We start from the raw sequence: 14,570 nt of genomic DNA on the forward strand, positions 1-14,570 counted from the left end.
AACAAAGAACAGACAGCAGGTACTTGAAGCAAATACTTTTTAATGGGTATATTTTACAAACACACAGGAGGGTCATGCAATGCTGCCTGCATTGGATGCAATCCTGGGCCACAAGTCTGCACACTCCTTTGCAACTGGTCCTGTTATGGCAGAACCTGCATAAAAGAGAGACAGGTGAGACTGAGGCTTCCTTGCTTGCTTGCACCCCTAGGCCAGAGTCAAGTCACCCAGCACCAGATATGTAGGGAACATCTTGAACTGCTGCCTCCTTACCTTTCATCTCGCCTTTATTGTTTACGATGACCCCTGCATTATCTTCAAAATAAAGAAATACCCCATCTTTTCTTCGGTATGATTTTCGTTGTCGAATCACCACTGCTGGATGGACTAAGGGAAGTTAAGAGCAGTGGTCAGGACCTTACAACCAGCATACATGCACCAGTTCACCAGTTTGTATCTCTTGACCCAATGCACACTGATTAGCTTTCCATTTCCTACCAGCAAGGGGAAGAAACCTTGCAGACAATCACTCCTAAACTTCCACCATTTTCTTGCATTTGTTAAAGGCCAGCTGAGTTACAATGAGACCTTACCTCAAAAAACAAAAACAAGGGCTGGAGAGATGGCTTAGCAGTTAAGCTCTTGCCTGTGAAGCCTAAGGACCCTGGTTCGAGGCTCGACTCCCCAGAACCCATGTTAGCCAGATGCACAAGAGGGTGCACGTGTCTGGAGTTCGTTTGCAGTGACTGGAAACCCTGGTGCGCCCATTCTCTCTCTCTCTGCCTCGCCCATTCTCTCTCTCTCTGCCTCTTTGTCTGTTGCTCTCAAATAAATAAATAAATAAATAAAAAATAGCAAAAAATAAAAAATAAAATAAAAATAACTAATTCCCAGTTGGAAGCCAGGTCTGGTGGCACAAGCCTTTAATCTCAGGAGGCACAGGTAGGATCACTGTGAGTTCAAGGCCACCCTAAGCTAGAGTAAGACCCTACCTCGAACCCCCCCCCCCAAAAAAAACATCCCAAAAGATCCCAGTTGGGGTTGGAGAGCTAGCTCAGTGGTGAGCGCACTTGCCTAACAAACCCAAGTTTGGTTTCTCAGTACCCATGTAAAGCCAGATGCACAAAAATGGCACCTGTACCTGGAGTTCACTTGCAGTGTCTGCAGGTGCACCCATTATGGCTCTTCTCTCTCTGCTTGCAAATAACTATTTCCAGGCCTGCCTGGACTAGAGTGAAACCCTACCTCAAAAAATCCCAGTTACTACACAGCACATTCCAGATCAGCCTGAGCTGGAGAGAGACCCTACCTCAAACAAACAACAACAAAAACACTTGCCTGAAAAGCCTAAAAGACCCAGGTTTGATTTTCCAGTACTCACATAAAGCCAGATGCACAAGGTGTCTCAAGCGGCTGGAGTGCTTCTGCGGTGGCTAGAGGGCCTGGCATACCCATTCATTTATTCTCCCACAAATTAAAATCAGATACACCAAGTGCTACATGCATCTGGAGTTCCTTTACCTTGGCTAGATACTCTGGCACACCCATTCTCTCTCCTTGCAAATAAATATTATTAAAACATCCAGGGCATGGTAGCACATGTGTTTAATGCCAGCATTTGGGAAGCAGAGGTAGGAGGATTGATTGAAGTATGAGCCCACCCTAAGACTACCTAGTGAAATCCAGGTCAGCCTGGGCTAGAATGAGACCCTACCTCAAAAAACAAAACAGGCCTTGGGCATGCCAGGTCAAATGTGTTATGTTACCTCCAGATCTTTTTATATTAAATATTTTTTATTTTATTTTAGAGAGAAGCAGAGGTAGAGAATGGGCATGCCACGGCCTCCTGCCACTGCAAAGGAACTCCTGATACCTGCTTCCTAGTGCATCTGGCTTACATGGGTCTTGGGGAATTGAACTTATGTCCTTTGGCTTTGTATGTGTCTCCAGCTCTTTTTAATTTGAGATTATGTCTCACTAAGTTGCCCAGGCAGGCCTTGAAATTATGATCCTCCTCCCAACTGTCTCCACCAGGCCTGTACCACCTGGCCTGGCACTCATTCCCCTATCATTTGTACTTACCATAATACTAAGTTTAACTTTTTTTTCCCTCAAGGTATGCTCTTTCTTTAGCTCTGGCTGACTGCACTATGCAGTCCCATGCTGACATTGAATTTCATGGCAATCCTACCATCTCTGGTATTAAAGACATGCATGTATAGACTATGCCTGGCATGCTTACTTGCCTGGGACTACAGATTCCAAGTCAGCGTGGGCTAGAGTGAGACCCTACTTTGAAAAATCAAAATACCCCCAACAACAAACTACCTGTGCTTAAGTGAAAACTATTTTTTCGCCAAGATCATCAAAATGACACAGAGGTTTCAAATTGTTGGAGCTGGGAATAGAACCCTGGACCTTGCACATCCTAGGGAAGTGGCCTATTACCTGCCAAGCCAGGTTCAAATTCGGGAACTCAGAAACCTTAGACAAATTACTACATCCTCTGGAGCCCAAACTTTTCTCCTGTAAAATAACCATTATACATTCACAATCAAATGTGGGAACTACAAGGACTGGGATCTTGACATCTTTGAGACTATGTACCAGACCCCATCCTCAAAACACTCACTCAGGGAGCCTCCTTGGACTCTACATATGCACATCTTAAGGTCACAAACCAAAAATAAATGTGTAAACTTCCTAGGGATGGTGGCCCATGCCTTCAATCCCAGCACTGAGAGTCAGAGGTAGAACTGTTGTGAGTTTGAGACCAGCCCGGGCTAAAGCATAAACTTCAAGTCCTTCTTTGTCTTCACATTCTTGTACGTGTTCATTCAACACAGAAAAATCAAAGACAGTAGCATAATTGGAAATTCACAACTACTATTAAACTCTGAAGGGTTCTTCTCTGATCTGTCCCATCACTGATGGAGACAACAGGGCATCCTGCTGTTTCTCACCCACAAAGTTAGGACATTGCTCTGCTCTTCACTGACAGCTTCCCATGCCACCAATCAGACCCAGGAAGTGTTCTGGGAAGAGGGAAAAGCCTTGCAGATGTATCCTTATCCCAACACACTAATCAATGCACTACCATGCCCGCAAGTGCTACTAAAAGGAACCAAAGACTCCTAGACAAAACCCAGTAAGTGTGGTGCTATGAAACCGACACACAAGGCCTGCCTGCATCACCATGGCCCACTTCATTTGTACTAGACTCCAAGAGCAGTCCAGAACTTCTCTAGAAAACAGGAACAGAACCCCAGTCTGGGCTTATCCCAGCACCAAGGAAGCTAACCTAAGAACAGGGACGTGCCCGAGACCAGCCTGGCTAGAGACCCTATCTCATAAAGGGAACTGAGCCCCACATAAGGGGACAGGACATTGAAGGGCTCAACAATTAAAGTGCACTGAATATTAAATGTCAAAGCCAGACAGCACACATGGGAAATGCTGAGGAAGACTCTTAATCCATATTACCTAGGAATAGGTTTTGGGGTCTTTAATCCCAGCATCAGGGAAGCTGAGGTACCAGTATTTCTGAGTCCAAGGCCAGCATGAGACTACATAGTGCATCTAGGTCGGCCTGGGCTACAGCCGAAACCCTACCTCGGAAAAAGGAGCCACACCTTAGAGCACTCTTAACTGGCTATTCCTACGTTGTTCTACACACAGTGTCTCAAAAGGGAGGCAGGATTTTAGCTAGTGCAAAATGAACATCCAATGAATACATCCCATAAACACAGAATCTCAGCTGCCCACCAGGAGACAAGGAGGGCTCCATGTCTACTCACCCTTCTTTCTTAACTCTGGTTTCCCCTTCTTGACTGTGGCCATCACCATGTCACCCACACCGGCAGCAGGGAGTCTGTTCAGGCGTCCTTTGATCCCCTTCACAGAGATGATATACAGATTTTTGGCTCCTATTAAAGAATGCAAAGAAAGCCACAAACGTTTGTCAGGTGTCCACCTGTAATCTCAAATGTCAGGAAACTAAGGCAGTACGGCTGCCAAGTTTGATGTCAGTCCGAGTTAATACGGCAAGAGAGCCTGTCTTAAAAAGCCAAGCCTTACATTTCCCTAGTCTCCCTCCAGCCAAGCGAAGACCTTGTCACACCACCGATTGAAGTAAACAGCACATGCTGCCACTTCACCCAAAAGCGGTGTTTTCGCTCTGTCCCTTCTTGACGGCTCAATGGGTCATCAGTAAAAAGGCCCACTGAGTGCTTTTAAAAGGGAGCGTGTGCCGGGGAGTAGACCAAGGTCTCACCTGTGTTGTCCGCACAGTTGATCACAGCTCCCACTGGAAGACCCAGGGAAATCCGGAATTTCGCACCTGAGGACCCACCACGTCCTACCGGCAGGAAAAAAAGACAGAGAGGGTAAAGTGATCATTGTCCATTTTTCCTTACGGGTTCCCTTCACACTTTTCCAACCTATAAGTTCATCACGGACGCTTCGGAAGATTACGGTAGGCAACGAACAGCTTCCCCTAGGACTCCCGGCCCGCACAGGACACAGAGCACATTGCTCACGCTCGCCCTCCTTCTTCCGTCGAAATTAAGGGGCCGGGATGACGGCCATCCTCGCTTTCTCCGGCAAGGATCTAAGCCAGGCCCGATGCCACCCCACTGCTGCACGCCTGTGCGTGGGGCGGTCTCCCCGAGCTCGCTCTATCCAGCGCCATGTAGGGATCCGGCCAGCTCAGCGCTCCCTCAGGGAACCCCCCCCACCCTCTCTCGAGGTCCTGCCAGGGCTCCTGCAGCGCCCACCTTCTCCATCTCCCGCCCGAAGAGAGCAAAGCGACCCCGCTGCCCGGGGCTGCGGCCGCCAGAGAGTCCAGCAGTCACCCCGTGACAGATGGCAGTGGATCCCTTGAGCCCCGAAGCTCACCTCGCTTAGACATCTTGACCGCCCGGAAAAGAGTCAAAGAGGAAGTAGGCGCAAAGGACGCTGGGATATGAACTGGAGGCCCCGCCCCCGCCGCCCACGTGACCGGCGCTCCTTCACGCCGGCTCTTCCCTGCGGGCGCAGCCGTAGGACGTCGCAAGTCCCGGGCCTCCGGGTTGCAGACACGACTGAGTCTTGGGACTCTCTTTTTCTTATTTTGCGTGCTCGGAAGTAGTTGGGCACAACGGCTAGATGCACAAAGTGGGTTCATGTGTCCAGAGTTCCTTTGCAGTAGCAAGAGGTCGCGAGCATAGGTCATGACGTGGAGGAACAGCGAGCTCTAAATGTTTTTTAATTTTTGTGTTTTTTTTTTTCAAGGTAGAGTCTCACTGTAGCCCACGCTGACCTGGAATTCGCTCTGTAGTCCCAGGCTGGCCTCGAATTCACAGTGATCCTCCTACCTAGGCCTCTCCCGAGTGCTGGGATTAAAGCTGTGCGCCACCACGCCCAGCTTTCTGAATTATTTTTATTAGGATGTGAAATGCTATTGTAGTTGTATAGATCATCCCATGTATGTGTGATTGGTACCATACGATTCGGTCGCTTTCATAGGTTACATATGTAATTGCTTTATTTTCACTGCTTCAACCTCTCCCCTGGCTTCTGTTGATTAATTTCATTACGGAAGAGATGGGGGAAAGAATGTAAAAGCCAAAGGAAGGGTAGGACTCCTTACAGCGTGCTCCTCCAGACACAAATTGGCCTGGATATCCATGATCTCACAGTGCCTGACACTACCTACACAAGACCATCATAATAGGAGGAAAATATGATGACATCAAAATAAAAGACTGATTGAGAGGGGGAGGGGATATGATGGAGAGTGGAGTTTCAAATGGAAAAATGGGAGGAGGGAGGGTATTATCCTGGGTTATTGTCTACAATTATGGAATTTGTCAATAAAAAAAATAATGAAAGAAGCATGTGCCCCCACACTCAGCTTCACGATGCTCAATTTTCTTATGTGAATGCTGGTACTTTTTTTTTTACATGTGTACTATGGATGAAACTCATACTAGTGCTTCACTGACCACACTATCTTCCTAAACATTTGTGATTCCAGGCATGTGCCTTCATGACTGGCCCTTTTGAGACAGGGTCTTGTTAAGACATTTTGTGGCCTGGAACTCCCTCTATGACCCAGGTAGCTCTTGAATGTATAATTCTGCTCAGTCTTGAGAGTAGTTGGAATTACAGGCCTGAACCATCAGGTATGGCTTACACGCTTAAATTATTTTTTTTATTTATTTGGTTTTGTCAAGGTAGGATATCGCTGTAGCCCTGGCTAACCTGGAATTTACTCTGTAGTCTCAGGGTGGCCTCAAACTCATGGTGATCCTCCTACTTCTGCCTCCCAAGTGCTGGAATTAAAGACATGTACCACCACACCTAGCTTAAATAGCACTTTTCAATGAAAATTATGTTTTTTTTTTTTTTTTCCCAAGATGGTCCATACTTGCAATCACATACTCAGGAACAGAGACAAAAGTATTTAGAATTTCAAGGCAACCAGTTATATAGCAAGTTCTAAATTGACCTGGGCAACATAGCTTAATGCATATGTATACCTGTAAATTGTGTAGTATATACCTATATTCCTAGAACATAGAGGTGGAGACAGATCAGGATTTCAAGGCTATCGTTGGCTATATAGGGACTTTGAGACTAACCTGGGCTACATGAGCCATTGTTTCAAGCAATTTATTTATTTATCTATTTGCAAACAGAAAGAATGGGGACGCCAGGGCCTCCAACCTTTGCAAATGGATTCCAGATGCATGTGCCACTTCGTGCAACTGGCTTTACATGGGAACTGGGGAATCAAACTCAGGTCCTTATGCTTTGCAGACAAGTGCCTTAACCAGTAAGCCATCTCTCCAGCCCCCAAACTTTTTTTTTTTTTTTCGAGGTAGGGTCTCACTCTAGCCCAGGCTGACCTGGAATTCACTATGGAGTCTCAGGGTGGCCTCTAACTCACGACAATCCTCCTACCTCTGCCTCCTGAGTGCTGGGGTTAAAGGCGTGTGCCACCACTACTGCCCAGCTCTGGAAGTCTTTTTTTTTTTTTTTTTTTCTAGACAGGATCTTGCTCTAGCTCAGGCTGACCTGGATTTCATTCAGCAATCCTCCTACTTCTATCTCCCAGGTGCAAGCATCACCACACCTGGCTGCATGGAAATCTTTTTTAACATATGGTTTAGGAAGAAAAAAAAAAAGCTTTTTTTTCCCCACGTTCCTGTCTGTTTTAGTATCACATACTATGCAGCCTCCAGAAAGCACCTCTGTATACTTTTGAAAAAATAAGTGCAAGATAGCAGGCTGGGCAATGTCTCAGTGATAAAATACTTGCATGGTAGGTGCAAGGCACTGGAATATATCCCAAACACTAGAAGTAGAGTAATGTGAAAACAGGCGCGTATGTGTTGCACTGAAAGGGTCTCACAGACTGATCTTTACGGTTCTCACATTGTACAGTGATTAGCCTACTCAATTTTTTATAATCCCAGAATGTACAAAGAGGATATAAACTAAGATGTGTGTGGCCTCTCAACTTAAAAATGAATCTTGTCAGGGGGCACCTGGATTTGAACCAGGGACCTCTTGATCTGCAGTCAAATGCTCTACCACTGAGCTATACCCCCTCTACTGGAGGTGTGTGCACTACAAATTAAATGTCATGCGATTGACCAGGTTAGGTTTTTTTTTTTTTTTTTTTTATTTTTGTTGTTGTTGTTTTGTTTTCTGAGATGACAGAAAAATCAAGAGATGATTGCAGAAAGGATTCTAATGTAGGTGGGGTGGGGTAGCAAAAGACCAGTCTGGCCCACAGTTCAAGGTCCTGTGGCTGTTTGCAATACGATCTCTCTCTCCCATCATGAAGCAAGCCTTATCTACCTCTGGCATCTGAAACTTTTATTCTTTTTCTGTTAATACGTTTGTTTTTTTTTTTTTGCTTTTTGGGTTTTGTTTGTTTGTTTTGGAGGTAGCGTCTCACTCTAATCCAGGCTGACCTGGGACTCACTCTGTAGTTCCAGACTGGCCTCTAACTCACAGCGATTCTCCTACCTCTGTTTCCCAAGTGCTGAGATTAAAGGTGTGCGCCAGCAAGCCTCCTACTACGCCAGTCTTTCTCTTACTCTCTTTTCTCTCTCTTTTTGAGAGATGGTTTCACTTGAGACTTGCCCAAGCTGACCCTGGATTCATGGCAATCCTTCTGCCTCAGCCTCCAGAATATTAGGATTACAGGTGTGATCATCATGTTTGGTTTGAGAATTCTTCAGATGTAATTTACATCCTTCACTCCTCAGCCTTCATTTCACTTAATACCTAGTTGGATACTTTGTGCTCCCAAGAGGAAGTTCTTCCCCTCTCTGTCCCAAGATCGTCTGTGCTCCTGGTCACAGATGCCTGCATGGTCTCCATTCTCTCCAGCATCTTCAATCATTTCATCTCCTCTGGCTCCTTTGAGCATCAGCAGTTTCCCCCTAGGGAGGAAACACTCTTACTATGATCTCCTACCCATTTCTTCTTTCCCCTCCCCCTCTCCGCTCCCCCCCACCCTTCTGTCTCAAACCTCCCATGCTCTCTGTCAGCTGGAAAGCTTGCCCCGTCTCTCTGGAGAAAACAGTTACAGAGGTGTAATAATAAAAGGTTAGCAACTCTAGGGAACCTACTGGTAGCATTTACCAATTCCTATGGTATAAATACATCCACCTTGTCAATTTCAAGTTACCAACCTGAAATCAACTGCCACTTTCCCACAGTAGAAAAGAGAGCTGAGTCTTACCTCCTTCCACATTTCTAGAAAAGTGATTATCTAGGCTGGGCATGGTGGGGCACGCCTTTAATCTCACTACTTGGCAAGCAGAGGTAGGAGGATCACTGTAAATTCAAGGCCAAGGCCACCTTGAGACTACAGTGTGAATTCCAGGTCAGCCTGGGCTAGAGTGGGACCCTATCCCAAAAATTAAAAAAGGGGGGAAAAAAAGGAAAAGAAATAAGGGGGTTATGTAAAGTATTGAGCAATTTATGTTTATTTATGTTTTCCAACTGCCAATATATTTTTATGTTTTGTTTTGTTTTGTTTTTTCGAGGTAGGGTCTCACTCTAGCTCAGGCTGACCTGAAACTCATTATGTAGTCTCAGGGTGGCCTCACCTCCACATCTGGCACCAATATGTTTTTTGTTTGTTTTTTTTTGTTTGTTTGTTTTTTGAGATAGGGTCTCACTCTAGCCCAGGCTGACCTGGAATTCACTATGGAGTCTCAGGGTGGTCTTGAACTCACAGCAATCCTCCTACCTCTGCCGACCAAGTGCTGGGATTAAAGGTGTGCGCCACCACGCCCAGCATCAACCAATATGTTGTTTTTTTTTTAACATATGTCTCCTTATTGGTAAATTCAATATCATTTAGCAAAATATGATACTGACTTTGAACAAATGAACAATTTTCAGTATAAAAACACTGTATTGTATGTGGACCAAGAATTTTCAAGGGCTTGCCAGCAGAGGGGGTATAGCTCAGTGGTAGAGCATTTGACTGCAGATCAAGAGGTCCCCGGTTCAAATCCGGGTGCCCCCTGTTCACTCATCATATTTTTCACAGAAACCCAGGTGTTATTTCTGAATACAAAAGTCTTCCAACAGCCATATATCCCGGTTCTCTACAAGTAGCAACCCAAGCTATGTGGCATATTACCTCAGTAAGTAGAATTAAGACATTATGCACTGTGTCATTCTCATCAACCACTGGATTTTGGGTAAAAAAACAGTGTGTCTAGGCTAAAGTGTTATTTTCTCTAGTTTGTACCCTTACACAAAAGACTAAGGATGAATCCAAGTTCAGAAAGTTTTATGTCTGAAAGTTTAAGGAGGAATGGTATAGATATGATAAGCAAAAAAAGTGTCCTAGTTTATATTAGTTCAAAGCCAGGGCTTCGGATTGATAAAGTACAGGTGCCGAGTTCAAGACCTGGTGTCTGGGAAAAGAAGAAACACTGGTCAGCTGTTTCTGGGCTTTGTAGTGCAACTTTGCTCTATCTCCCTATCCAGCCCAGCAGCTCACAAGAATGGGATCTGGGGAGGTTGGGGGGAATGCATGAGAGTATTTATTTCCCTGGGGTCCCAAGGGATGACACAACCAGATTCTGGGTTTAAAATATCACAGCTGCCCCTTGACCCAGGCAACATATCTCTCCCTGTCTCCTTTATTTTTCCTTTTTTTGGGCAAAACCCAGCTGAGGGGGACGCCCTTGCTTCTCCACACTTAATGGTTTTTCTCCAGCCCAACCACAAATTACTCAACCAGGAGATATCCGTCACCATTTTTAGGATTTGAAGCCTGAATCTCTAGTAATACACCATTTATGTTCAAAGTATGGCCCCTCGGTTGCCTGCCTGCATGGAGTGGAAAATTGTTCAGAAAGCAAATTCTCAGAGAATTCTCAGAGACAGAATCGGAAACGAGCTATTTTTTTTTTTAAGCGACGTTTTAATAAACCCTCCACCGAATTCATTTGTATCATTTCTCATTGAGATATTTTATTCATGTGCATTAAAATGAGCTAAACTTGTGCAAAGCAAAAAGGGAAAAGAAGTTCGAAATTGAAGTAGGGCTACGTGGGGTTTCCCTCTCTTGACCCATTCTTACCCTCATGGGAAAGGCCATGCCACGCTGGGGTAGTCATCCTGACTCCTGAACTCGGCGTCTGGAACCACCCAAAACATGCAAGGTAGCGGCGGGCAGAAATCCCCACGTCTCTAGGGTCAGTAACGAAGACGTGAATCTTTGGCTGTGCACGTGTCACAGTTCCTTTCTGACGGCTGCTAAGCAAAACTGGAAACGCTCTGGTTAAGGCCGGAAAATGAGGGTGGTACGTGTTTCCCTTTACCTGAGGATGGAATGTCAAAGCGTAAGAAGTGAGAATGAATCACATAAATGATCAATAAGGAAAAGTCTCCGAGGGGGCACCCGGATTTGAACCAGGGACCTCTTGATCTGCAGTCAAATGCTCTACCACTGAGCTATACCCCCGCGCCGCCACAACCCTGGAATAGACTCTTTTCACTAACTGACACACGGTGGCGGCTCCTCGGTGAATTAGAGTAGGAGGGTGGGAGAAAAAAGACTGAAGGAAGCCAAAGTAAAAGCAGGAAGGTGCCTAGATTTGAGGAACCCGGGGGACAGCTGCACCTAAGGAGCACAGAGAGGGAGAACTAACACCGTTCCTCTCGAGCCGCAGTGTCTAAAAGGGAAGGAACAGGTTCCGCCTTACAAATGTGAAGGATATGGGCGGGAAGGGAACCGGGGGAGGGGGCGGGGCGGAGGGGGTTCCCCGTAGGTTCGTGCCTGGGGTCCACTGGCAGAAGGAAAGTCCCCGAGGCTGGTGCATCTACTCCCGCAAACGGTAGGGTACCAGTCGTACCCTCGTGGGGTGAGAAGGATCTGCCCGCTCCCGGGAGCTCAGGCGTCTTGATACGTGCGGCCGAGCCGGGCTCGGTGAGGTCTCCTGCGCCGGGAAGGACAGCCATCCGCCCGCCCGGGGGGAGCTCAGGGGCACCGGCACCCCAGCCTCGTTCGTCCTCCCCGGAACCCGCCCCCGCGTAGCCCCACGTCGCCCGGGGAGCGCGCCTCTCCGCGCGCGCCCCTCTCCGCGCCCGAGGCGCGTCCCCGCCCCGGTGCAGCCCCTCCTCCCCGCCGTGTTTATTAGGGGAAGGAGGGCGGAGGCGGAGGCCAGTTCCCCAGTTCCAGTCGCCGTCGCCTGCACGGTTGCAGTCGCCGCCGCCGCCTCCCGCCCGCCCAGCTCGCCCCGGGGAAAGAGAACGCGCGCGAGCTCGGGCGTCCCCGCCCCAGTCTTTTCCTCCCAGCCCGGAGCCATGAACCCCAACTGCGCCCGATGCGGCAAGATCGTATACCCCACGGAGAAGGTGAACTGTCTGGATAAGGTGAGCTCCGGGAGGGCGGGGGACGCGTCTGGTCTAAGGCAATCCCCGGAGCTCTGCACCCGATCGCGGGAGGAGAGAGGAAGGGGTAGGTTGGGGATCTTGGCTGGCTCTCCTCGGCCATCTCCAGAGCGCGGAAGAAGGGCGGACGGTGTCTTGGGGGTGCAGGGACAGAACCCAGTCTGGAGACCCGGGAGATCCAGGGCGAGGAGGCGGGCAGTCGTTGCTGGAGAAGGGTGCACTCATTGACCGACGCCCCCCCTACCCCGGGGGGGCTGTGGAAGGACCGGAGGGGGTCGGGGGAAGCCTGGCCCCACGGTGTGTGCGCTGGGGGAGGTCTGAGGTGCAGTCCCGCCCCCCACGGCCGGGAGTACCCGAGGAGACGGCGGCCGCTCCCTCTCCCCGCCGCGCCGAGCGCCAAGTAGGCGGAAGCGCGGGGTGCTGGGGGGGAGGGGGCGGGGCGGAGGCCGGGGGTGGGGTGGGGGTGGACAGCGAAACCCGCCGCTCCGGTCGCGGGTGTCCGGGCTTCCTTGTCCTGGAGGCTGGGGCGGGTGCCATCGGCCAGCGAGTTGTCGTGTCTGGTGAAGGGGACATGGGGTGATTCCCGCTCCCCAAGCCCCACTGTGAAAAAACCCCCACCTTTTTTTTTTTTTTTTTGAACGACCTGCGTCCCCCTCGCTGGTTCCCGTGGTTGGGGGAAACCAGCAGATCTCCTCCGCAGCTTCCCAACCCCCACCTCAAATTACTAGCCAACTCTGGGTGCTGGGCAGCCTAGCCAGATCCGGGCGGGGTCCGGGGGTGGGGTAGGGTGGATGTGGGGGTTGCTTCTCAGAGATCCGAAATTGTGCTCAGCCTGGAGACTGGCTTGGAGAACAAAGAGCTAACTTTTCAAAGCAGGTTTTTCCAAAGGAGGGTGGGGTTGGCCGAGTTCTGGGGAAGCTGAGGAAAGCGGGTGGTATTTGGGGGGGGGGGTGGGGAGCGAAGGGTAACCTTCTGGAAATACGCTGTCCCCTGGGAGCCTTTAGGCATCCCCCAACCCTGGCTGGACCCGTTCATCTGGTTGCCATTACACTTTTGGGGGGGGTGCAGTGTAGAACTGGGTGCTTCTACCCAGTTGGGGTAGGATCTTGCTCGCCCATAAACTCCCTAAAGCCCTAAGGCAACTTGTCCCTTTTCCGTGTCCCCTCTTAGCCCCTCAGTAGTGACTCCTGTTTTGGCACCTGTACCCATGCATTTCCCCTTTCTGTCTGAACTGGCAGTAGAGGGTGCATAAAAGAGGGGAAGCAGGTTTTGTTTGGGAAACGACATATCCATATCTCTCTCTCTATATATGCGGCTCATCTGTCTCCCTTCCCCCGTGGAGTTGGTTCTTAGCAACCTTTGACCCCCTGAGTCCAGGTCAGGAGATGGGGCTTTATGGTTCTGAAACGCATTTGAACTTGCTTCTGAAAGCTCATAGTGTCAGTCTCTGGGTAGGTTTCCTGGTCCAGAGTAATTAGTGGGGAGAGGCAATGTATAATACAAGCTGCAGTTGGTAGCTTAGGAGGTGGGAAGACTTGGTCCTGGATCCAGGTCAGCACCAATCAGGTCTATGAATGGCTCTGGGCCTCAGTATTCCCCATCTATCAGATGGGTATGATGTCATTTCCCTAGAGGTAAGCAGGGCCACTAAATTGCCTGTCAGGAACTGTGGTCAAGGCTGCGCCCCCAGCCCATCCCCCATTCTGTCCAGTTCCACACTATCTCTGCTTGGTGTGTGTCAGAGGCAAGGGGCCAGGGATCCTGTGAGGTTCCCTATCCATTTATTCTGTGCCCTGGCTGAAAGAGCACACTTAGCTTGGGATTGCCCTGGGAAGTGGGTTATTCCTCCCAGGGTTTAGAAGTACCCCTGGCGGAAGGGGCCCTGGAGAGACCTCTCCCTACCTTGCTCCTTGCACTGAGCCGGAAGACCGGAATATCAAGGTATCAGGGCTCTTTCTCCTCCCTCCCCCCCACCCCAGGCATTAAGAACAGGCACTGGAGGAACTGGAACCCTGGAAAATGCTGGCTGGAGCTCTGGGAATGGGGAAGGTTTGGTCTCATAGGCATGGTTGCTACCCAACTTCCCAAGGCTTCCCGTTTTCAGTCATGGAGAGTCAGTTTAGACTGGCCTGATTGACTGCCGTGTCCTTATGGCATATAGCCCGAAATGTGATCAGAGCACAAGCTGTGTCCTTGGTGTTAAATCTTTTCTCCTCCCTAAGCCTTATCTCCCAAAGGCATAGGTCACCACTGAAGGCCGGTCCCCAGCCGGCGGTACCAGTGTACTCTGCATGCTTGATAAATATGTGTTGCTGATGATGGTGTTTGGGGAAGGAGGTTAAGGTTTGTTTCCCCAGAGAATTTCTGGGATTAGAACTGAGGGTGAAAACAGGGTGACCTCATTCATTCAACAAATACTTAACTGAGCACCTACTTGGCATCTAGGGATCTACATGCATTGGGAAGAGTCTTAACCGTATCCTTCTCTCCTGGCTGGCTAATGCTGTGTCTGCCCCTTCAGCTTCTGAAAACAGGTAGAGAGTGTCAGGAAGGCTAGGGGCCTTAGTCTGCACCTAGCGTCTTTGGAATGTCCCATTAGAGAATGTCCTTGTCCTAAATGGCTGCCTGAGTGCCTCTTCTTTTAAGAGGGCAAA

General features: G+C 48.9%; 2 protein-coding genes, 1 long non-coding RNA gene and 4 other non-coding genes across 8 annotated transcripts in view; 2 read left to right on the forward strand and 5 right to left on the reverse strand.

Moving 5' to 3' along the window:
• Positions 1-20: 20 nt before the first annotated feature.
• On the reverse strand, positions 21-4,963 carry Rpl23 (ribosomal protein L23). Its single transcript, XM_004655489.2, has 5 exons — positions 4,897-4,963; positions 4,274-4,357; positions 3,798-3,926; positions 274-387; positions 21-155 (listed from the first exon to the last, which is right to left on the reverse strand). The coding sequence occupies exons 1-5, from the start codon at positions 4,907-4,909 to the stop codon at positions 73-75; spliced, it is 423 nt and encodes a 140-aa protein (XP_004655546.1). The 5' UTR covers positions 4,910-4,963; the 3' UTR covers positions 21-72.
• Positions 4,110-4,243, reverse strand: LOC123463860. The gene has a single exon (XR_006639231.1). It is a non-coding gene; the product is annotated as a small nucleolar RNA SNORA21 (small nucleolar RNA).
• A 2,560-nt stretch (positions 4,964-7,523) lies between the features above and the next one.
• Positions 7,524-7,595, reverse strand: Trnac-gca. The gene has a single exon. It is a non-coding gene; the product is annotated as a tRNA-Cys (tRNA).
• Positions 7,596-8,354: 759 nt separating this feature from the next.
• Positions 8,355-11,534, reverse strand: LOC123463599. Its single transcript, XR_006639012.1, has 3 exons — positions 11,379-11,534; positions 10,604-10,844; positions 8,355-8,438 (listed from the first exon to the last, which is right to left on the reverse strand). It is a non-coding gene; the product is annotated as an uncharacterized LOC123463599 (long non-coding RNA).
• On the forward strand, positions 9,464-9,535 carry Trnac-gca. Its single transcript has one exon. It is a non-coding gene; the product is annotated as a tRNA-Cys (tRNA).
• Positions 10,916-10,987, reverse strand: Trnac-gca. The gene has a single exon. It is a non-coding gene; the product is annotated as a tRNA-Cys (tRNA).
• A 143-nt stretch (positions 11,535-11,677) lies between the features above and the next one.
• Positions 11,678-14,570, forward strand: part of Lasp1 (LIM and SH3 protein 1) — a 56,597-nt gene continuing 53,704 nt past the window's right edge. Inside the window, exon 1 of one of the 2 annotated variants that reach the window (XM_004655488.2) lies at positions 11,678-11,898. In XM_004655488.2, coding sequence (XP_004655545.1) covers positions 11,830-11,898 — 69 coding nt within the window. In that variant the 5' untranslated portion in view covers positions 11,678-11,829. Of the gene's footprint in view, positions 11,899-12,270; positions 12,317-14,570 lie in introns of those variants that run through there. The other variant, XM_045158694.1, reaches the window with a different exon arrangement.

This window comes from Jaculus jaculus, chromosome 9, assembly GCF_020740685.1.
Source record: "Jaculus jaculus isolate mJacJac1 chromosome 9, mJacJac1.mat.Y.cur, whole genome shotgun sequence".
NCBI lineage: Eukaryota > Metazoa > Chordata > Mammalia > Rodentia > Dipodidae > Jaculus > Jaculus jaculus.

Coding starts and splice junctions, on each gene's coding strand:
- Rpl23 (XM_004655489.2), bottom strand. Junction 388..3,797: donor ACCAGAGTTAAGAAAGAAGG/GTGAGTAGACAT, acceptor AACTTCCCTTAG/TCCATCCAGCAGTGGTGATT. Junction 156..273: donor CAATAAAGGCGAGATGAAAG/GTAAGGAGGCAG, acceptor TCTTTTATGCAG/GTTCTGCCATAACAGGACCA.